At 34.6% G+C, this 23,120-nt stretch overlaps 1 protein-coding gene and 1 pseudogene across 3 annotated transcripts in view; one reads left to right on the top strand and one right to left on the bottom strand.

Moving 5' to 3' along the window:
• Nucleotides 1–23,120, top strand: part of Ncam2 (neural cell adhesion molecule 2) — a 402,352-nt gene that overhangs the window by 280,397 nt on the left and 98,835 nt on the right. For all 3 annotated transcript variants that reach the window (XM_041678551.1, XM_041678550.1, XM_041678552.1), the window contains exon 9: nucleotides 7,602–7,752. In XM_041678551.1, the coding sequence (XP_041534485.1) occupies nucleotides 7,602–7,752 (151 nt within the window). The remainder of the gene's footprint in view (nucleotides 1–7,601; nucleotides 7,753–23,120) is intronic.
• On the bottom strand, nucleotides 11,003–11,727 carry LOC121465287 (annotated as a pseudogene).

The raw sequence follows: 23,120 nt of genomic DNA, 5'->3' as shown, positions 1-23,120 counted from the left end.
TGTTCTGATTTTTTTAAATATAAATCTCATCTCATGTTCGTGTTTCCTTGATTGAGGAAGTGATCCTATGAGTACTATAATATCTGACATTTGTTTCTGATAACGTCTGACACAAGTGCAAGTTCGAGTAAGCTCTACAGAGAGCAACACATAATGTCATGGGTAGTAAACAAGATCGTGTCTAGATAATAAAACACAATAAAATAGAAATAAATGTAATAAGCTATCACATGACAAAACTAACAGAAAAAAGCCAGAGAGAAATTACAAGGGCACCTACAGTAGAAGAGAAGCAAAATTTGCACACACAGAAACTCCATATAAACATATCAGCTTTGTGAACTGTCTTCTCTTTCAAGTATTGCCTTGTGCCTTTCACTTCCTTCCTATTGTCCTAAAACTTTTCCTTATTTCAGGTTAACTTTGTGGTTGTACAACTCTAAAGAGCTTCAGGTTTAGTTTTATGGACACTTGAAAATCACCATAAAATATATAACAACTTTAAATATAAAACATCAATTTTAAATTATGAGGCTCTTACAAATGTGTGATTTATCATTAATTTTTCTTATAGTATTGACAAGTAATGTCTACATGTATTCTTCCCATTTGAAAACCACCTTGTTTGTTATACTGAATATTTTCTACACTAGTATGGACTGTAATTGGCTTTCCTAAGCCCTTTAGCCTACAAGGCTATTGATTTTTCACCTCTTTCTCATTTTTATATATCTCCAGAATAGTGTCTATGGTATGTCTTTAATAAAATGTAGTTTATCATCAAGGAAAAGTTGGAGATTGTGATACAAATAGAAAAAGTACTTTGAGAGGTCTATAAGCAAACATTATTGATATACAGCTGCTGTCACTTTTTAAACATTAGAATGGTGTCCGGAAAATACCATTTATTATATGAGATGCCTTTTATGAACATTACTTAAATTCTTATATTTTCAACAAACTATTGATTGTAAATATAATGGAAGAAAATGGTATAGGACCAAAAAATGTTAGGAATTTTTATTTTCCATCTAACTCTTGATTACATGTGTTTATGCTTCCAAGATGAAAAGTAATGACACAAAAAGTTACATCATGAAGTAAAAATAAAAAGGGAATTGTGAAGCATGGAGGGAGCCACGAGGAAAGAAAATTAATGCTAATTGTATACAGAGATCTTATACAGAACAAAGAGAATGTTTCTACTTAAAATTCATGGTACAACTGCTAGAACTGGTCAATGAAATATTCATATGATTCTTAAAAATTAGACAATTTATTTTTAATGAGCTTGGGAGTATGTTCCTGCTGAGGTATTAACAGTTCTGCTTTGCTTTCATGACTTAGCAGTTGATGCCAAATTCATGTGACTTCAGTAGGGAAGCAATCCTATTACAAATAAGACTCGCAGCAGGGATGTATAATTAGGTTCAGTGTTCTTCAGGTTGTTTTGGGTTCTATGGGCAGTTATTCTAAACTGCCTGAATCAGAAGATTAGTCCTCATGCCCCCAGTCTCTGTGCACTTGTGGATTGTCTTCAGTTTTCTTGTATGCCCTTGAGACATCTTCTTTGAATTCTTTTCTCAAATACCACCTACTTATCAATATTTTATGTGTTTGGTAAGCATCAATCTGATTCTACCACATCCACTGTTGACAGAGGTTTTTGTCCTGCCCAGCCCCACAACTGTTCAGTCACAAAGAAACACACCGAGGCTTACATTAATTATAAACTGATTGATCTATTAGCTCAAGCTTTTTACCAACTCCTATATCTTAAATTAACCCATAATTCTTATCTGTATTAGCCACAAGACTTGATACTTTTTATCAATTAGTCATTCTCATTCTGTGTCCTCTGTATCTGGGTGATGACTGCAGATTAAGCCTTTCCTCTTCCCAGAAATTTCCTATTCTTGTTGCCCCACCTATTTGGCTACTGTCTGGCTACTGACTAAGCTGTGTTTCATTAAATCAATACAAGAGAAAGCCTTTACAAGGTACAAGACCATTGTCCCATAGCACTTCCCTTTTTTTCAAAATAAGATATATGAATCTAATCTCCTTTGTTTAGCTTTTTTCCTGTCTATTATCCATAACAACTTACAACCAACACTCTAAGCAAAGACAAATATCCATAATCAATTTTATGGGAACATGGGCATAGTTTTTAGGCTACTTTCTGCTGATTGGGGATGCTAATACTCTTATGGGAACCTAAAGAAAATTTGTGATTATGGTCAAGTCCTTATTGGGATATTCTGTGATGTTTCATAATCTCAACCAGCAATGTTGAGACTGTTCTGGGTGTATAACTAAGAGAAAACTTCATCATAAGTCTTCTGAAATGTTAGATCATCTGGGCCATTTGCTCCTATGGGAGATTTTTCAGGGGATCCTGGTTCATCAAACCACATTAGTCTGAAAGGAATTCACAGGTTCTCGTCTTTTGTGGAAACAAAAAAAAAAAAATGAACCTTTTTTCCAAAGCAACATATCCTTAAAACCAAATTTTGAAATCAAGATACCTTTAAAATATATATGTTGGTTTAGTTTAGCAATGTCCAGAATTAAAAGAATTCCATCTTTATGTGCCTTAGTTTTTTTTTTATTTCTTTAATCTATGACTATCTGTAATCTGTCTCTTTAAAGACTGTTATATTTTAAAACCTTTTACTTTTTAAAAAAACTATTTCTTATCTATCCCAAGCTTATGTATTGTTATTAAAAACTGACCCATTTAGTGGTCTTTTACATCTAAATTTTTCCTTTTTTGTGAATTTACTGAGTGGGACAGAAACATGCCTAGGCTAGCAAATCAGGAGCATGTTCTCACTCCACCTTGGGTGCCAGATAAGCAAAACATGGCAGTTGTGGGGAGTACACAAATAAAGGAATCCCTCACTAGCTTTGAATGGTATACTAAGGTTTTTTTTTTGTTTTGTTTTGTTTTGTTGTTGTTGTTAATTGAAAGGGAAACTCAACTCATGGATCACAACAAGAACATAGAAATGGGGTCCAACATCCAGGTGTGGTACTTTGGAGGAAGAGGGGTGAGCATGTGGGACCATGGCCTTTTGGTATCTAAAGCCATGCCCCAACTTTATCTAGCATCTAAGGGCCATTTACTGAAGGAGGTTCCCCATCAATCCACTCCTAATCCTTAAATGAAGTTGTGGTCTTCTCCATGGTAAAATTAGTTTTATTGTACTTGCAAATTCTGTTGCATTGGAATATCACTAAGGATAAAGCCTATTCTATTTTTTTCATCACTGTATGTGGAGAGTCTGTTTTTGGTAAAGTAAGTGAAGAAAACCTACAGAACTGTTGAGTGGATGAATTGATTCATGGAGTTCTCAAATAATAGAAGACTGCATAACTAATAAGAGCTCTTTCAAAGCTGTATCAGGAGAAACCAGAGTTCAAACTCAAACTGGGTTTTGTAATAACAACTTGACAATAAATACATAAGCACTGCATGCATAAAAATGATAACTACATGCACTAAAAATTTTCAAAGGCATGGTGCAAATCAGGAGAGGAGCAAGAGAGTTGTCATCTCAAATATGTTTCATGGAACATATGGATTTTTATCTTCGTACTGAATATCAGGGTAATAAACATCATAGATATAAGTGTTTTGTTTGCAATTTTGTTGAAAGGTGTACTTTTTATACTTTCAATTGGTATATGGTAACAGTTAGTAAAAGAATAGGTTTTTAAATAAATCAAGGTGATACTATTCTGTGGTTATTCAATGTTGTATAATAGTAATCTCTATGTGCAATCATTTTATAAAACTATGAAACTCTTACACAATAAGCCTATCTAAAATGACCTTCTGTAAGAGAAAAGGATGAAACATTGATTCAAACTTTGAAGAGTTCATTTCAATGAAGGACAGAGATGATAATGTACAGACAGATAGTTTGCTTTCCAATCATTTTACTTTATTCAGTGGTAGAACCTGGAAATCCTGGATAGGCAGCTAAAATGCCCATTAACCTGTCACAATCAAATATCAGATGTCTTAAATGAATCTTCAGGAAGTGTTGAATCAAAGCCAAGATATAAATGAATTTTCTTTTAGATTTGTATAATGCCTTTTTGTAGCACAAAGAGAGAGCTGTCCTTTTGAATGTCAGATATAAGAAGGAATGACTTTGAACTTCTAATAAAATGTCCATAGTGAAATTTACAAACCTAAGTTAAATCCAAAAATGATTTACTTTTCAAGGAATCACATATTTTTAAAGCTTTTTCCTTAAAAAGTGCATATTGTAGTTTTATAATAATATTGAACTTCAGCATTTTTACTATGGATTGATGTTTACTAAGCATATAGTCAGAGGATACCCCAAGTAAAATTCCATTTAATATGGGACATTAAGAAGAGAATGTGTTTAATTTTCAGGAACAATTAAACTTACTTTTAAGTAATGTTGGCAAGCAATACTTTTCTTAGCAGATACTAATCACTGACTTTTCAAAAAAATATTAATTGTGTTGTATTATATATGTATCAGTATTTGGGTTCCATGTGTCTACATACCATAGGCATGAAATGCTTGTGGAGGCTACAGTGATTCTGGAGGTCAAAAGAAAGTATGGATTTCCTGGGACTGAAGTTACAGACAGTTAGCAGTACCCATGAGTGGAACTTGAACATGGGTCACCTGGAAGAGCAACCAATGAAGTCTCTAGCTGAAATATCTCTCTGATTGCATCATTGACATTATTAACAACATAGTTGTTTGTTTCATTTTAATAAAGCCCAATACAAGTTAATAATCCTTAATAAAGGACACCATAAATATTGCACTATTTAGTCACTTTTAAATTAATTATTTTGGCTTACAAAATATTTGATTTTTTTCTGTTTTAGATACTATTTATGGTATATGTACAAGAAAAAAAACTGAAATTTTCTCACATTTATTCAGTTGTAGTTTTACTGTGCATTATAGTGGCTGCAATTTCAAAGTAATTTAGTAAAAATATTGGTTCCAAGCAAGATGTAGAGGTCAACAATGCTGTACTCATTTTTCAGGCAAGCAAGATTATTTTGAATAGTTAATAAAATCTAGTGAATAAATAAAAAGATAGAAGAATCATGAAGTGTAAATACAGATGCTGGCAGCAATAAAGGTGAAATAGTTTTAGACAAGGCTGTGAGAGTACTTAGAGAAAGCACAGGATATTCAGGACAGTATAAGTAATTTAAAATAATTCAAGTTGATGGTATTCAAATTGTAAAATGTGCTCAGACAGAAAGGTGATAACACACAGAGGTCCTTAACTGTCAAGCTGAAGGATTGGAGTTTACTCAGGAAGTCATGATATTTGCAGTTACACAGCCAAGGTGAGATGAAATATTCATGGAGTTATTATGAAAATAAAAAAATGCTGATAAAAATATTCCTAGCATCCCAAGAAATGCTTTCTGCATTTGATATGGTTTCAGTCAGAAAAAAAAACATAAGAAATGTATCTGTGCATTTTGCAGAATTTCAAAGTTGTTCTGCATAGTGTTAAAACTAAAAATGTGCCTGTTCCATCTTAAATCAAGAGAAACATCAATTTCTTTCAAAGAGGTACAAGTAGAGACAAGACAAGTGGAGCACAGAGCTGATTGATTGATTGAAACAAAGTCATTGGGAAAGAAAGAAAATAGCTGAGGATGGTGACAGGTTTAGGTATTCTACATTTAGAAAATTCTATTGTAAGGTAGCATGCTTGTTTGTTTCCCAGCCACTGAGCAGCCCAGACCTGAAATAATCACAGAGAAACTATATTATTTAAAAAACTTCTTAGCTTCTTATTGAATGACACTTATATCTTAATTTAACCCATTTCTGACAATCTGTGTATCGCCACATGGCTGTGGCTTAACTGGAAAAGTTCTCAGCATTTGTGTCTGCTGAGGCCCCATTACTTCTCTCTAACTCTTCCTTCTTTCTCCCAACATTCAGTTTAATTTTTCCCACCTACTTCTATTCCCTGTGCAGGCCCAAGACAGTTTCTTTATTAACCAATGGTATTCACAGGATGCAGAGGAGAATCCCATATCACAAGTCATTAAGAATTAAATTCCAAAACCATACCTAAGGCCAAGCATACTTTACAGGGCATTACAAATATTTCTGTCACAAAAAGAAAACCAGATCTTTTTGAGTTGTCAGGATAAACATAATGCCAGACTCGTATAACTGCAGGTTCTTGGGAATATTGTTGTAATTCCATCAGTAAGAGAGGCAGGAATATCACAAATTTGTAGGAAGCCTGGGCTAGGTAGAGGATTTTATCTCACAACAATGAGTCTAGGTATAATTATGTTGATTTGGGATGTACATCAAACCATCACACTCTTGAAGTGGAGAACGAATAGAGATAATGGTCAGGTTAAACAGTCTGGGAATTGCTCCAAAGTCAGGGTCAGCATGGATAGTCTAAATAGAATCAAAGAGAGGAAACCATGAAAAAAAACTGAACAAATTTAGAAATTGTGAAAACCAAGAGAAATAAGTGCTTACTGAAGGAAGGCTAGCTCTGCTGAATAAGACATGACTTTTTGGTTTTCTCATTCTTTTTAAATTGTATGAATTCTTGCATTTTGTTATTCTTTTATTTAGTTTTATAACTTGGTAAATGTCATATTTTTTAAAGTATACTTTATTATTATTTGTGAGTCAGAAAGTATATTTTTGGTGTAGAAGTTGTTTGAGAAGATTACTTTTTTGATAGAAAGCAAATTCTAGTAACCTGCCAGTATCTTATTATACAACAACAAAAATGCATCTTACTTTGCCCCACAAACAGTTTAAAGTTTGGAAAAAGCATCTTTTTATATGAGGTAAATTTTGATTATCCTAAAATTATGATAAAATTTCAGAAATGTATAGACATTTATTTTGAGTTCCATCACATAAGAAATCACCAACAAAGTGAACAAAGCAGCAAAGACAGGATTGACTAGGTCTGTACCAGATCCTTTGTGTATGTTATAGCTTTCAGGATAGTGTTTTTGTGGGACTCCTTAGTGTGTGAATGAGTGGATTCCTGATTCTGGTGCCCTCTCTTAGATTCTTTTCTTTCTGCTGATTTGCTTCAGTAGTTTTTATTTTATTTCGTTGTTTGTTTTAGATGATTTTATACTATTTTTATATTTTTATTATTATCTTTTAGAGTTCTGTTCTCTTCTAATAAAAGACATAAAGGATGAAGATCCAGAAGTGAAGGGACATAGACAGAAACTGGGAGGAGCTGAGGGATGGAAACCTGAAACAGGATATATTGCATGGGAAAAGGAACTATTTTCAATTAAAGGAGAAAATGCTTAAAAAGAACAGTAAAAAGATAATTAAGAGTAGTTGATAAAATATTTGTGAAAGGGTACCCTACATATCAGTGCCTTATGTACAGCTGATCATGTAAAATAAGAAGCTGTATACCTTAAAGTAGCAAATACAGAAATTATACTCTTTGATTTTTAAATGTGTTATGTTTTATTGATATCTAACATGATAAATATGAATAATTTGTGAATCATTTTCCATCAACACAGGCAAATTTTTATTTCTTTTCTGAATCTTTGTGAACAGAGCCCAGATGGCCGAATTGAAGTCAAAGGGCAGCGGGGACATTCGTCACTGCACATCAGAGATGTGAAGTTATCGGATTCAGGGAGATATGATTGTGAGGCTGCGAGTAGGATCGGTGGGCACCAGAGAAGCATGCATCTTGACATTGAATGTAAGTAATATTTAGTGTGAATTATCATTACAACAACCTTAGCTGGTCTGAGAAAATATGACTCTTATATGAAAATCAAATGAACAGTTATTACATTTTTTTCAATATTCAATGCATAGTTTTAGGAGGAAGGAAACTACTCAGTAAGCTATTAGAAATAACTAATGGAAGTCTGTGTACATTTCACAATGATTTGCATTTAAGAGTGACTATTATCCTTTGAAATATTTAGCTGAAAATACCAGATCAACTGAGCCACACTTGTTTTTCATAACCAAGTCTTTAGACCATGTATTTGTTTGTGTATACAAGCACATACGTGCATGTACATGAGTGTGTGTGTGTGTGTGTGTGTGTGTGTGTGTTTAAAGGTTAAAGTCTTAGGTATGTAGATGTGTTTTCAGTTCTTCCCTATTTTGTTGAATTATTTGGTGTCAACATAAAATACAAAATGCAGTGACGCATGACAATTCTTATACTTCATCAAAATGTGTTTAGTGTCAGTAAATCATGATTGTTAAAAGTATAATTTATAAGCAGTAAAAAACAAGGACTTTTTGAATTTTGCATACAAATGGATGGAAATAGAAAACACTATCCTGAGTGAGGTAAGCCAGACCCAAAAAGAGGAACATGGGATGTACTCACTCATATTTGGTTTCTAGCCATAAATAAAGGACATTGAGCTTATAATTCACGGTCCTAGAGAAGCTAAATAAGAAGGTGAATCCAAAGACAAACACATAGGCATCCTCATGAATATTAACCTTCATCAGGCGATGAAAGGAGACAGAGACAGAGACCCACATGGGAGCACTGGACAGAAACCTCAAGGTCCAAATCAGAAGCAGAAGGAGACGGAGCACGAGCAAGGAACTCAGGACCACGAGGGGTGCACCCACACACTAAGACAATGGGGATTTTCTATTGGGAACTCACCAAGGCCAGCTGGCCTAGGTCTGAAAAAGCATGGGATAAATCCGGACTAGCTGAACATAGCGGACAATGAGGAATACTGAGAATTCAAGAACAATTGCAGTGGGTTTTTGATCCTACTGCACGTACTGGCTTTGTGGGAGCCTAGGCAGTTTGGATGCTCACCTTAGGAGACCTGGATAGAGGTGGGCAGTCCTTGGGCTTCCCACAGGTCAGGGAACCCTGATTGCTCTTCGAGCAGATGAGGGAGGGGGACTTGATCGGGGGAGGGGGAGGGAAATGGGAAGCGGTTGCGGGGACGAGGCAGAAATCCTTAATAAATAAATAAATTTAAATAAAAAAAAAGAAGTTGTCAATAATTTTCATGATTAGGTGAGTTCAAGACTATGTGGAATCCTATAACTACAATTTATATTTATATTTACATGTAAATATAAATTGAGCTTCTCCCTTAGTTTATTACGTGGAATTTAAAATAATTTTCTATGAATGCATTTAAAGAGGAGGAAATATAAAGTAATTCTCAACAACTACATCAGGATGCTACCTGATACCTGAAGAACATTAATTGCCTTAATGGAATTTTTTGAAATATTCTTGCGTACATAACATTTTACCATGTTATTTTCTCTACATTAATATTAATAGACAGTAATAGTAACTATTAATCATGATACAACTCATATTGAGAATTTCTTTAAAAATAATTAAGTTCAATGTGAATAAACTATATCACTACATACTAACCAACTGTGCTAATAACAATTGCAAGAAGCTATTTCATGGACATCACATGCATCTTAACAAACAGCTACACCATAAAAAGCATTGAATAACTACTAATGCACAAAATTAGTTCTGTGTCTTCATCAGAGACATATCTGTTCCAGCCATTTGTCCATTTCTAAATCAGGTTGTTTCATTGTCTGTCAACTTGAGGTCACTATGAATTTTGGCTCTTCCTTTTTATGATGCATGGTTTTCACATATTTTCTCTTTCTGTGGCTTTTGCCTAACTTATCTTTAGTCACTATGCACTCTCATCTATATGTATATCAATATAGTACCTAATTCTTATTGTCATCATACAGATAGAATTTATATAGCTACAACTATTTTTCTTATTTTGAAGTTAGTTATTAAAGGATGAACATGTATACACATATTTTATCTACCATACATATTTAAATTATTTTTTCCATAGTCAAATTGTAATCTATGAAATATATAATGCTGAAGTTTTATGCATTGCAGTTTGCTTTGAACTTGATCTCCCTTTGAATCTTCACATCTATAACTCCTTCCTAAGCTTTGGAAATTTAATTTTATGTTAAATTCTGTGATTCATTTCCAAGCACCTTGAGAAATATCCCCTTCATTTTTCACTCCATGCGTCTATTGACAAACTATTATTTGTTGAAATGCTTTCCTTTCTGGAAGACTTACCAAGATTGATGATCAACTTTTAAATTTCCTAATTTTAGTGTTTTTTTAAGTACTATTATGTATTATGTATCTGTGTTGTATTTTGAAAATTTTTATCTTATCTTCATTATTCCCCCAATTTTAAAGTTGTAGATTCACTTTACTCTTTGTATAAAGTATTTTAATGTGAAATCTTGGTAAGTTATTTAATATACTTCATATTTTTAAAAGCATACATATAATAATCACCATTTCTTAAAATGTTCTAATCACATTCCAAACTTTGATATTTGTTGCATTTTTATACATGCCAATTACTATTTTCTTTCACTAATATTTGAAACATGCTAAGAAATACATTACAGTGATACACATTTATAACATTATACAAACACCAGAATGTGTTTCTTAACCAGTTAAAAATATTTTTGAAGAACTGCAGGTAAAAGCTATACCATCCTTTTAATCTACCTTGGTCCTTAATGTTCTAAATCTATTCACTGTAGATTCAATTTGTCTCCATATCTATTGTGTTGTGTGTATGTTGTTGTATAGTTTAGTATATATTATCCGCCTCTTTCTGTAGTTCAAGGTGAACAGAAATTCATGTCAATCCTCATGCATCAGCCTGCAGATAACTGGGATTACAAGTGTGTGAGACAACTGAACCTGTTTTTGACAGTGTGGGCTCAGAATAAAAGTGGTTTCTCATCTGAAACACTGTGGAGGTAGAAAGCCCAGAGTAACTAGTCACAATATGATGAGGGTCCAGCAATAACTTTCTGGATAACAAGCCAATAAAGAGGACCTTACAAGTCATGTTATTCTCAAAGGGCAATATGTATGAGGAGAGAGTGGAGAGCCTGGCCAGTTGTTCCCCCAATTTCTCTTATTCAGTCACAAGATCAAACTGTTCAGTAGCTTCAAGCTCAGCATTCAAGCCATTGCCCACTCTTCCAGCTCCAATTTCAGGATCTCTGGCACCTTCTTTTGTTTCTCTTTCACAACTGGAGGAGAGATACCAAGAAGTGTTGTATCTGGAACCCAGGGCTTTACAGGTACTTTGGAGACTTCAATTAACTTTCAATACACAACAGGTGAGACTCCAGGCAAATCTTCAGGTCTCTCAAATCCAAAGAAGGATCGTCGGACAGTAGTGGAGGTTGAGGTAGAACTGAGTCTATCCAGCTGACAAGATCATCTGTTTTTCTGAGAGATTTCCAGGTCTCTGGTGTCCAGCTCTCCCTCTCCGGAGTTAGACTCAATGTTCTGAGTGTACAGCACTGGGGTGCTGGTGGGGGTACAAAGGACACTACAAATGTTGAAGATGTGTTTCTTAGTAGGAACCTTGAGAGAAGGAAGTACCCCCCCCCCCCCCCCCCGCAAGATAAAAGAGATCAAAAAACTCCTTAGAAGTGTGTGGATAGCTGGGACCTCTGGAGCCACTATTGCATGAGGCACGATCTTCAAGATGATGGAATTTCTAATTGGTGTCACGTGTGGTGTTTTTAGCCAAATTTCAGGAAAGATCTTTGGAAGATCTGAGCCAGATTTCCCCTGGGAACTCTTTGACCACTGGGCGGCTCCTCTGGGCCACGTTTGCTGCTCTGACATGCCTATAATCCAGCTCAGTCTCTGCCGCGTAGGCCAATTTATGCTCGTGCCAATCGGGTTGTTCATTCATTCTGAGTAGTTGTTTTTTTTTTTAATATTTATTATGTATACCTCATGCAACACAGGTAAACATTGTCTAGAATATCAGCTCTAAATACACAGCAATTTATTAAACATCTGGACTGTTTTCTGGTTCACAGCTGTTGATTTTCTTTTCCCTTTGGGATTGACTGTCCTCTTCTGGTTCACTGAATGTAAAGAAAAGTTTAACTCTTTCATGGACACTGTAATTATTATGCTGTGCAGCTCTAAAACTTAATAATTACCACAAAGTATGTTGGCGTATTTAGCATTCATTAAAAGCTTTGCTGTGTTGGCTTATGTCTGACCAGTGTAAGCAGAAGACTGGGTCTGTGTGACATTTCTGTGGCATTTGACACAGAATTTTGGCACTGCCATTTCTGAAATCTACATAGGATTGCCATCATCCCTGACAGATGGGCTGCCTCCTTTCCAGATCTCTCTTCTTCTACACTTGTTGCGTCTACATTGCGCTGTAGAAGGATTGTTGAAAACTGGACAAAATCTGACAAAAGGCAAACAGATTAGCTACAGGACAGCAATGGGATTTTTTCCATAAAAATATTTATTTTTGTATTTTTATAATCTTTTCTTTTTTAATGATCTTTATTGAGCTCTATATTTTTCTCTGCTCCCCTCCCTGCCTCTCCTCTTCCCCTGTCAGCCCCCTCTTCCACCCTCTCCCAAGGTCCTCATGCTCCCAATTTACTCAGGAGATCTTGTCTTTTCTACTTTCTACTTTGCATGTAGATTAGATCTATGTAAGTCTCTCTTAGAGTCTTCATTGTTGTCTAAGTTCTCTAGGTTTGTGGTGTGTAGGCTGGTATTCCTTGCTTTATGTTTAATATCCACCTATGAATTAGTACATGTGATAATTGTCTTTCTGTTTCTGAGTTATGTCACTCAAAATAATGTTTTCTAGCTCCATCTATTTTCCTGAAAATTCAAGATGTATTTTCTTCTCCTGTGTATACTCCATTGTATAAATGTACCAAATTTTCCTTATCCATTCTTCTGTCGATGGGCATTTACGTTGTTTCCAGGTTCCGGCTATGACAAACAATATTGCTATGAACATAGTGAGTACATGCCCTTGTGGCAAGATTGAGCATCCTTTAGATATATACCATAACATGGTACTGCTGGGTCTTGAGAAAGGTTATTTCCTAATTTTCTGAGAAATTGCCACACTGACATCCAAAGGGGCTGTATCAGCTTGCATTCCCACCAGCAATGCAGAAGCGTTACATTTACCCCACAACTTCTCCAACATAAGTTGTCATCAGTGTTTTTGATCTTGGCCATTCTTACAGGTATAAGGTAGAATCTCAGAGTTGTTTTGATTTGCATTTCTCTGATGACTAAGGATGTTGAACATTTCCTTAAGTGTCTTTCAGCCATTTTAGATTCCTCTGTTGAGACTTCTCTGTTTAGGTACTGGCAAATAGAATCCAAGAATACATCAAGTTGTCTTAATCCCAGAGATGCAGGGATGGTTCAACATACAAAAATCTGTCCACATAATCAAACATATAAACAAACTGAAAAATAAAAACCACATGATCATCTCATTAGATGCTGACAAAATATAACATCCCTTCATGATAAAGGTTTTGGAGAAAGCAGGGATACAAGGAACATACCTAAACAATAAAGGCAATATACAGCAAGCCAACAGCCAATATCAAACTAAATGGAGAGAAACTCCCACTAAAATCAGGAACAAGACAAGGTTGTTCACTTTCTCCATATCGAATCAATATAGTTTTTGAGATCCTAGCAAGAACAATAAGACAACATAAGGAGATCAAGGGGATAAAAATCAGAAAAGATGTCAAACTCTCACTGTTTGCTGATGATATGATAGTTTACATAAGCGATCCCAAAAAGTCTCCCAAGGAACTTTTACAACTCTTAACCACTTTCAGTAATATAGCTGGATACACTATCAACTCAAAGAATAGGTAGCCCTCCTTTACACAGATGATAAAAGGGCTGGGAAAGAAATCAGGGAAACAACACCCTTCACAATAGCCTGGCATAAAATATCTCAGAGTAACTCTAACCAAACAAGTAGAAGACTTGTATGACAAGAATTTTAAATCTTTGAAGAAAGAAATTGAAGAAGACACCAGAAATTTGAAAGATCTCCCATGCTCTTCGGGAGGTAGAATTAACATAGGAAAAATGTCCGTCTTAACAAAAGCAATCTACAGATTCAATGCAATGCCCATTAAAATAATAGCAAAATTCTTCACAGACTTTGAAAGAATGGTACTCAACTTCATATGGAAAAGCAAAAAACCCAGGATAAGCAAACCAATCTTATATAATAAAAGAACTTCTGGAGGCATCACAATCCCTGACTTCAAACTCTACTACAGAGCTACAGTATTGAAAACAGCCTGGTATTGGGATATGAACAGAAAAGAGGAACAATGCAACCAAATAGAAGACCCGGGTATTAATCCACACACCTTCGAACACCTGAATTTTGACAATGAAGCAAAAAATATCAAATGGAAAAAAGAAAGCACATGTAACAAATGGTGCTGGCATAACTGGATATCAACATGTAGAAGAATGCAAAAAGACCCATATCTATCACCATGCACAAATCTCAAGTCCAAATGGATCAAAGACCTCAGCATAAAGCCAGCCACAATGAACCTTATAGAAGAGAAAGTGGGAAGTACACTTGAATGCATTGGCACAGGAGACCACTTCCTAAATATAACCCCAGCAGCACAGACACTGAGAGAAACAATTAATAAATGGGACCTCCTGAAACTGAAAAGCTTCTGGAAAGCAAAAGACACAGTCAACAAGACAAAATGAAAGCTTACAGAATGAGATAAGATCTTCACTAACCCCACATCAGACAGAGGTCTGATCTCCAAAATATACAACAAACTCAAGAAATTGGTCATCAAAAGAACACACACACACACACAAAAAAAAAACAAACAAACCACATAATCCAATAAAAAATGGAGTACAGACCTAAACAGTGCTTGTTTTTTTTTTTATTTGCATGTTTAGTTTAGTTTTTCCTTTTAAGATCTCTCTGATTTTGTTTTGTTTTTAGTCTGAATAATAAAAATCCATAGAAGAAATTGGGTTCAACTGGAAAACCAGAAAAACAAAGCAGTCAAACCACTAGAGAAGTGTTACCTCTCCCAAGGCTAGGCAACCATAAACTAAGCAGCCCAAGCCTTCTCTCTTCTAATTTACCTTCCCTCTATTGCTGAGATTAAAAGTGTGTGACTCCCTAGTACTGGGATTAAAGGTAAAGCATCACCACCTGGATTTTTTTCTGAATTGATCTTGTGTAGCCCAAAGTGGCCTTGAATTTACAGATATCCTTACTCCTCTGAATCCCAAATGCTGGGATTAAAGATGTGTGTCACCATTACCTGATCTCTAGTGCCTCTGGTCTTCAGGCAAGATTTATTTATTAAAATACAAATATTTTGCCACTATATTTATTGTCTATAAAGTTACCATATTGTTTTCTGATTTTTTTTTTTTTTTTTTTTGGTTTGGGCAGGGTGTGGATAAGTGACTTTGATCCCTCTGCCAGGGTTTTATTTCTTTTAACGTAGAAACAGGCTATGGTGCGATTATGCCATCATGATATACATAGAGCCTCCCTATGTTTTCTTTTTAATACACCTTAAGAAATGAATGTGGCCGTGTATGATAGTTCACATGCATAAGATCAGCATTCAGGAAGTTGTGGAATGGAAATTATCATACATTTAAGAGAGTATGTACTATTTAAAACATCCTGATTTTGAGTTATTTTTATCTAACTACTGAACATACATCCTTGCTAACATGTAATAAGCATGTGTACTAACTTCCTTAGGGAAAGACTATAAAACATAATAATTAAAAACAGAAGAATGAAAATAATAATTATCATTTGTAGTATAGTCACATTATTTAAAGCAAAATTCATGAAAATCAGGATAGTTTAGTTATAAATTATGATGAAAGAAATATAACAAAATTATGGCATTTTAAGAAAAAAAGTTATAGTAATAAACTTATCAGTACTTGGGAAGAAATAGAAATGACTGTTTTAAATACTCATGTAGTACATATGTCTGACATCTATTTGTTATACATGTTTCCATCAAGAACACTATAGAGGACAGGAAACTTTTGAATATTACAAAGTGTGACAGGAAGTTTACCATAGAAGTTTCCACCTGAACCAAACATATACAATGTAACAGTGGTAAGAGTCTGTTGAAAAGAATCAAGCAGGTTGTAATTTGAAACCTGTGTGTGTCATTGACTGTGATAGCACTGAACCAAGAGTCTTAAAAGATTAAGCTATTTTGCTCAAGCCCCTTTGTGTTTCAAAGGAAGCAGATTTCTTGGCATTCTGCCTCTTCATTTACTATGCTTTAAAGGAGTCACCATACTCTGAAACTAGAGCTGAATTAAAGCTATAATTTGGAAAACAAAGGCGATAGCAAGCATGTGCTGTGTGTTTTAAAGCAATATGCCCCAATAATAATAAGTCTGATTCTGATTAGGATGTCATTAAGTTCTATGACTAATTACTACATATTAACTAATAATTAGACACAATTGTTTTGTGATAAGTTTAATTTAACAGTTCTTTGCAACAATACATGTTCAGAACTACTAACTATTTCCATGAATTCTATATGCATCCTCTTTGTCTGATTTTTAATTCACAGTTGGTATAAGAACAATTGAAAATGTCCTTTCTTCTGACTAGAAGGTAATTTGTAATATTGGATACATTCTAGAGTTAGGTGGGCATAACTAACCTTATACTTCAGATTCATACTGTTTGCATATGTTCAAACTCTCATGTTTTCATAGAATTAATAGATGTGCTTTATTGAGTAATTATTTGCTCAAAAATTTGTATTCCCACCCTATCATTGTGACTCTAATGCAATTCTCAACAGCATCTATTGAATAATATTGATAATATATGCATTCAATATTAACATTTTAAAACCAGGTTAATAAATATTTAGAAATGATTTTTTGACATAGCACATACTTTATATCTGTGAATAAATTGTTTATCCCATGACCCTAACTTTATAGTCACCCTACCTCATTTAATACTGAAACTATAGGTGCTCATTTGCATATATAAATTTGTTCTTCTTCACACAACAACATTGTTTACGTATACAGCATGATGATTACAAGAACAAAACTAATAAAATGTCAAGTGTATATCCTCCTCCAAAAGGCCTAAGGAGAGGATCATTTCAAAAAAGAATGAGGTAATCTTCCATTCATCAGCTGTAGTTTTGTTCGTATTTGTTTTGTTTTTTCAAACATTGCATCTACTTCCCGTGACAATGTAAAAATTCACATTTTTCTCATTTATTTTCCAACAATTATTATGATTTTATGTTAACTTTCTTTTTCTGACAGGTATTATTTGATTCACAGTAATACTTATTGCAATGTGTTTCAAAGCAACTAGACTGGAAATAAACACTTTTAAGGAATTTTTAATAAATATCCAACTTTTGAAAGGTCAAACTATAAAGTTCAACAAATTTTAAACATGTTAATGAAATCAGGCCTTATGAATAAGTGCTGACTTAGCATTTCTTCTTAATATCTGTTTAATACTCATTAGCACTGAATCCTGTATGCACTTTGAAACAATGCATTGGTTCTCAGCAGAACTTCTGTATCTTTATGACCCCAAGATTATTATAATTTCCTTTTTGTCCAAAGCAACTTAAAAATGGACAGGATTCATTTTGGCCTACAATTTGACAATTTGAGAACACAGATCTGTTAGAAAAAAAATCAAACAAGGAATTCAGAACCCATAGAGAAGCATTATTTGCTATGCTGATGAAAGGCTAGATTTCTTGGATATCTTAGAAGCAAGTACATAAGTGTGATGCTGCCCAAAGTCATTAATTCTGCCTCAATTATTAATCATGGCAAAAGCAAATTCAAAAGACATGCTATAGGCTATTCTGATAAAGGCAATTCCTCATTCAGGACTTTCTTCCTAGACAATTTACAATTCATCAAGTTGACAGTTACAGCTCACAGGAGCAGGAATTGTATAATAAAATAATGTTGCTGAGTATTTAAACAAAGCATATCTTGTAAACTGTTCTGGAGACGAGAATTGTGAAATCATGAAAAGAGCATGGTCATCTCTCTGATTCACATTCTTTTCCTCATTGTTATGTGCTCCTTCATGCATAGGTAAACACAAGCACACATTTCTTTGTCTTTTACAAAGGCAACTATCTTATCAAAAAAAAATTCCCCTATCATTACATACCCATAAACTAATTGATTCTCAAAGATTCTGCTATAAATTTCATGACTTTGAAAACTTTGGTTGAATTATAAGATTTTTGTAATGACACACTCATTGCTGTATCCTCTGGGGTTTACAGGGAAGGCATCTCCTGGATATAATGAAAAGAGATTTCTAGGAAATTATTTCCACTGATACCATGTTTCAAAGCCTTCCCTAACCTCCTTGACATTTTATTAAATCCAAACAATGATGCTCCTGATGAGGTAGTACCAGCTGAATCATATTTCTGAATTACAATTAGTACATATGGAATGTAAGTAAGTGAAAGAGTAGCATCTCTGTAGAGATATTAGATGTTAGGGATATACATTGGTTACTCTGTAATAGCTGTGATTAAGCAGTATGCCCATCTTGGAACAGAGGCCAGAAAGATTGCAAGTATCATAGGTAATAGATATCTACAATGAAATAGTACTTACTAGATATGAAAGGACCATAGTACACATAAACTCACAGTGTATTTTGGGACTACATATACATGACCTCCATAAAGATGAAGCCATGATAAATCCCCATCCCTTGCTAAGAAGCTATTGGTGGATGTTGGGGAAGAGAGATTTAGTTTTCTTCTGGAAGTGGTCATTGAGGGGCCAGACATGATCCCACAAGTGCTCCTACATGAAAAAGCAATACTAAGTAGAATCAATGGATTTAAAAATGAGTAGGTTACACTAGAATTGGTAAGTGATAGGGTATTAACGGACAAAGTAGAGGGAAAGGAATGGCGATGGATTTGAATCACGTGTTTGTAAAATGCATATTTATGCTTTTGTTCTTAAGTAACAAAATTGTTCAAATAATCAGCACATACTTATGAAATTCAGTGTATATTCAGTGAGTTGGTTTAAAGTAATTAAAGGAGTAAATTCTATTTTCTGTATCTCGATCCTTCAGGTATTTAAATTCACAGTACTTCTGTGTAAACCAGAAGCAATATTATTGATGCTTTTCACATGTGCAATGTGATTGAAAGTGATGTTGTACAATATCTAAGATTACCTTAGAAACGGTATAGAATGTATAATTTAATGAAATCATAATTAAATATGAGAGAAACAATATTTCTGTATTCAGAAAGAAGGAAAAAACTACTGAACATGATATATTTACATAAATTTAATGATATAGTAACAAATGATCCCAGATTTACTGAGGATATGAAGGCTCTCTGTTCATACAAAAGCACTACAAGAATGAAAAAAAAAACAATGAAAATAAATCTGGGTTTCTTGGCAATGTGATTTTCTTTGGACTGGTTTAAATGTCTTTCTACAATTAAAAGAGTAATTACCAGTGTGATTAAACCAGTAATATAAAAAGCTGGTATAAGCCTTAATAATTTAATTTCTCATTCCATGATCTGTGTGCTACATTAGATCATCATTCTGGTTCATTAATTACAAAACAGGTGTTCTATGTATTTTGTTTTCTTATCCTGGTCAAAATTTGTTTTATGACTGCTTTTCTTATTTTAATTTTTTTATACAAAGAACATTCATTACGTAAAAATTTCACATCATATGTTAATGAATAAAAATATATTTATTTAAATATAAGAAGTATATTTTAAAACAGTTAATAAAAAGAAAATCTTTGAAAAATCAGTTGCGATAACACACTATTAATTTCAATGCTCATTAACCCCAGCACTCCAGAAGCAGAGACAGGCCTTCCAGGGGAGCACAGTGAAACCTTGTTTCAGGGAGAGAGTGAGGCAGAGATAGAGAGAGAGAGAGAGAGGAGGTTGGAGGGGAAGAATATCACGTATACAGGACCCTAATTATATGTATAACTGTGTGCTCTTTATTTGTTGTTGTTGTTGTTGTTTTTATAAAAGGAAGAATTTATCTTGGGTATGAGGTAGGTGAAATACAGGAGACATCCATGGTGGGCAGGCCTAGGCATACCAGCAAATGTTGAGCAGGACAGTATTGAACCTGGAACTAGAATTTCCCAAAACTTTTACTTCTCAAATCCCACCCACAGTGATGGAATCTACCTGTTCCTCCTCCTCAAACAATGTCGGGAGTTGGAGACCAAGTATTCAAATACCTAAGCCTATGGTGTGAGGATTCAAGCCACACATTTTACTATATGCCTCTTTAGGATCTTGGTGACATCATAGTACAAAATGAATGTAAGCAAATTTTAAGTGTCTCCAAAGTCCTTAGCATTTCATCATTGTTTAAAGGTCCAAAATCTCTTCTGAGAGTCAAGGCAATATCTTAATTATGGCAGCTTGTAAAACTGACATGCAAATCACATTTTTCCAACGTCTAATACCATAGAATGTACATTTTAATTCCAAAAGTGATACTGGAAGCAGAGTGGAGAAACACTGGGTCAAAGTTGAGACCCAAAGGAGATGACACTAAATTTTTTGGATCCATGACCAGTGCCAACGGGTTTGTTTCTATGGCTTTGCCTTGAACTCTACTACCTGCAACATTCTTTTACAATGTCAAGGCTGTGTAATGTCAAAACACAGATAACCAGCACAAATACACATCTTTCTATTGTGCTAAATTCATTCCCTGTAGATACCTTACAGTTTTGGGATTTCCAACATGTCAGGGTCATTATCTAAGTCAATGTTTCACGTTCAAGAAGTACCCTCTTACAGCTCTTCAGGGGATCTCTGGCCATGGTGAGCTAACCTTAACAGTTCTCTGAAATGAAGAATTCATGTGTCCTTTATTCTTGTATCTTTTGTGCGACTGAAACCTGTACCACTTGAGCAATATGTTCTTGTTTGCTTGTCAACTAAAAATGTACCCCAATCTCCGTTGATCATGTTAGCACTAATTTTCTTGTTTTGAAACATTCTAGGAGTAGGAATTTCTTTAGGCTTTCTTATAAGTTGGAAGTTTAGTTGACTGGAGTCTTCCCTCTATGGTAACTCTTATCGTTCCTGTGTGGAACAAGAGGCCTCCTTTAATAGGACTACTCTCAATAACAGTTGCAGCTTCTCTTTTAACTTAAACCTTGACTACCATGCTTTCTAGTACTTGTAGACTACCATAGGAGTTATTAGTAATTTCCTTTCTGCAGATTGAGAGTTATGCTATCATAGACATTTCTCTGTGAAAAAAAAAATGATTAGAGTACATGACTGTTTATTTTTAATTTAGGTCTGTGAATATTTTGCCTGTATGCATGTATGCTCACCATAGGCATTACAGATTTCTGTAGATTTGATATAAGAGGAGTGAATTGAATCCCCTGGAACCAGAATTACATACAGTTATGAAATAATATATACATTCAAGGCACAAAACTAGTGTCCTCTGAAAGAACATCAATGAATTTTAACTAGCTTAGGAGCTCTCTCCCTAACCCCAGAGTCTATTATTATTATTATTATTATTATTATTATTATTATTATTATTTTGCTTATAAAACAGACTCCTTAGGGAACAATCATAAAACAGATTTTTTATGGCCAAAATTTTATAGGAGTAATCTTTAACTAGAGGTTAATATTGTTTCCATGTTAAACCTCCAAGACTTGGACTCCATGGACTCCATTTCTCTCAGTACTTCAGTATTCAAACTTTCATTAGAACAGTCCTTTGAATTTGATTACAGAATTCAAATGCTTTTTCTAGTCCAAGGTTTAAAATCATCAAATGCCTCCAAAGAACAACCTGATCAAGCTATTCCCAGCAACAACCCACAATCTGGTACCAACTCCATATCACTTGTTTTCTGTTGCTGTGACAAAATATCATGACTTAAAGTTTTGGGAAATGTGTTAATTCGAATCTTATGGTACTTGAGAAAATTTGCCCATCTTGGTGTAGTGGCTTAGCAGCAAACTGCAAGCATGGTGACAGGATGAGGCAGCTAGGAATCCCATCTTTATCCACAGGCACAGAGCAGATAAACCAAACAGGAGGTGGACAAGAGCTGAAAATCCCAAAGCCAATCCTCAGTGATGCACTTCCTTCTGAAAGACTGAGCCACTTCACCAAACAGTACAACAAATAGGGGCCAAGTAGTCAAATACCTGAATCTATGACTCTCTTATTCATTTTCATAACACTTCCCTTGTGAACAATCATTTCTTATTTGATAAATAACACTTTATGTAAGAGATCTATTTAAGCCTTTTATATATAAAATTGTAACTGGTCATGAGACTTTTTAAAAATATTATAGCTATTTATGGAAAATTTAATTAAAATTTCAGTTACATATTATGAAAAATAGCAACTTTGGGAAAATGTATTTTTATTGATGTATACAGAGAGATTCTCATGTAGGAGAAAGATTATATAAAAATTAGACCCACTGAGACAGTGGGGCTGATCAATTGGGAGCTCACAAAGGCCGGCTGGACTGGGACTGAAAAAGCATGGGATAAAACCAGACTCTCTGAACACTGCAGACAATGAGGGCTGATGAGAAGCCAAGGATAATGGCACTGGATTTTGATCCTACTGCATGTACTCGTTTTGTGGGAGCCTAGCCTGTTTGGATGCTCACCTTCCTAGACCTGGATGGAGGGGGGAGGACCTTGGACTTCCCACAGGGCAGGGAATGGTGACTGCTCTTTGGACTGGAGAGGGAGGGGGAGAGGAGTGGGGGAAGGGAAGAGGAGTGGGGGAGGGGGAGGGAAATGGGAGGCGGGGAGGAGGTGGAAATTTTTTCAATAAAAAAAATATATGTATCAAAAAAAATTAGAGTGACTCACCATACCTAGAATCAACCTGCTTTGTTGTCAGTAACAATTATATCATGAACAAAAATTAAATTAGCGAGAAATCCAGAGTCTGCTTAAAAGATAGCCATATATAAATATTTTTATTGCAAGTAATTTTTAGGGCTTGACTTGTGTGTCATAAAATATTCTGAGATTTATGCATAAGATGGCAGTTTAAATTCAGTATGAAAATATGTATCCAGTGTTATGGTTAATTGGCGTTAAGTGCACATCTAATTTAGTATT

The sequence above is a fragment of the Microtus oregoni genome, unplaced genomic scaffold (genome assembly GCF_018167655.1).
Source record: "Microtus oregoni isolate MIOR12 unplaced genomic scaffold, Mior012 000030F_ref0000283, whole genome shotgun sequence".
Taxonomy (NCBI): domain Eukaryota; kingdom Metazoa; phylum Chordata; class Mammalia; order Rodentia; family Cricetidae; genus Microtus; species Microtus oregoni.
This window is presented reverse-complemented; position numbering and strand designations above follow the sequence as displayed.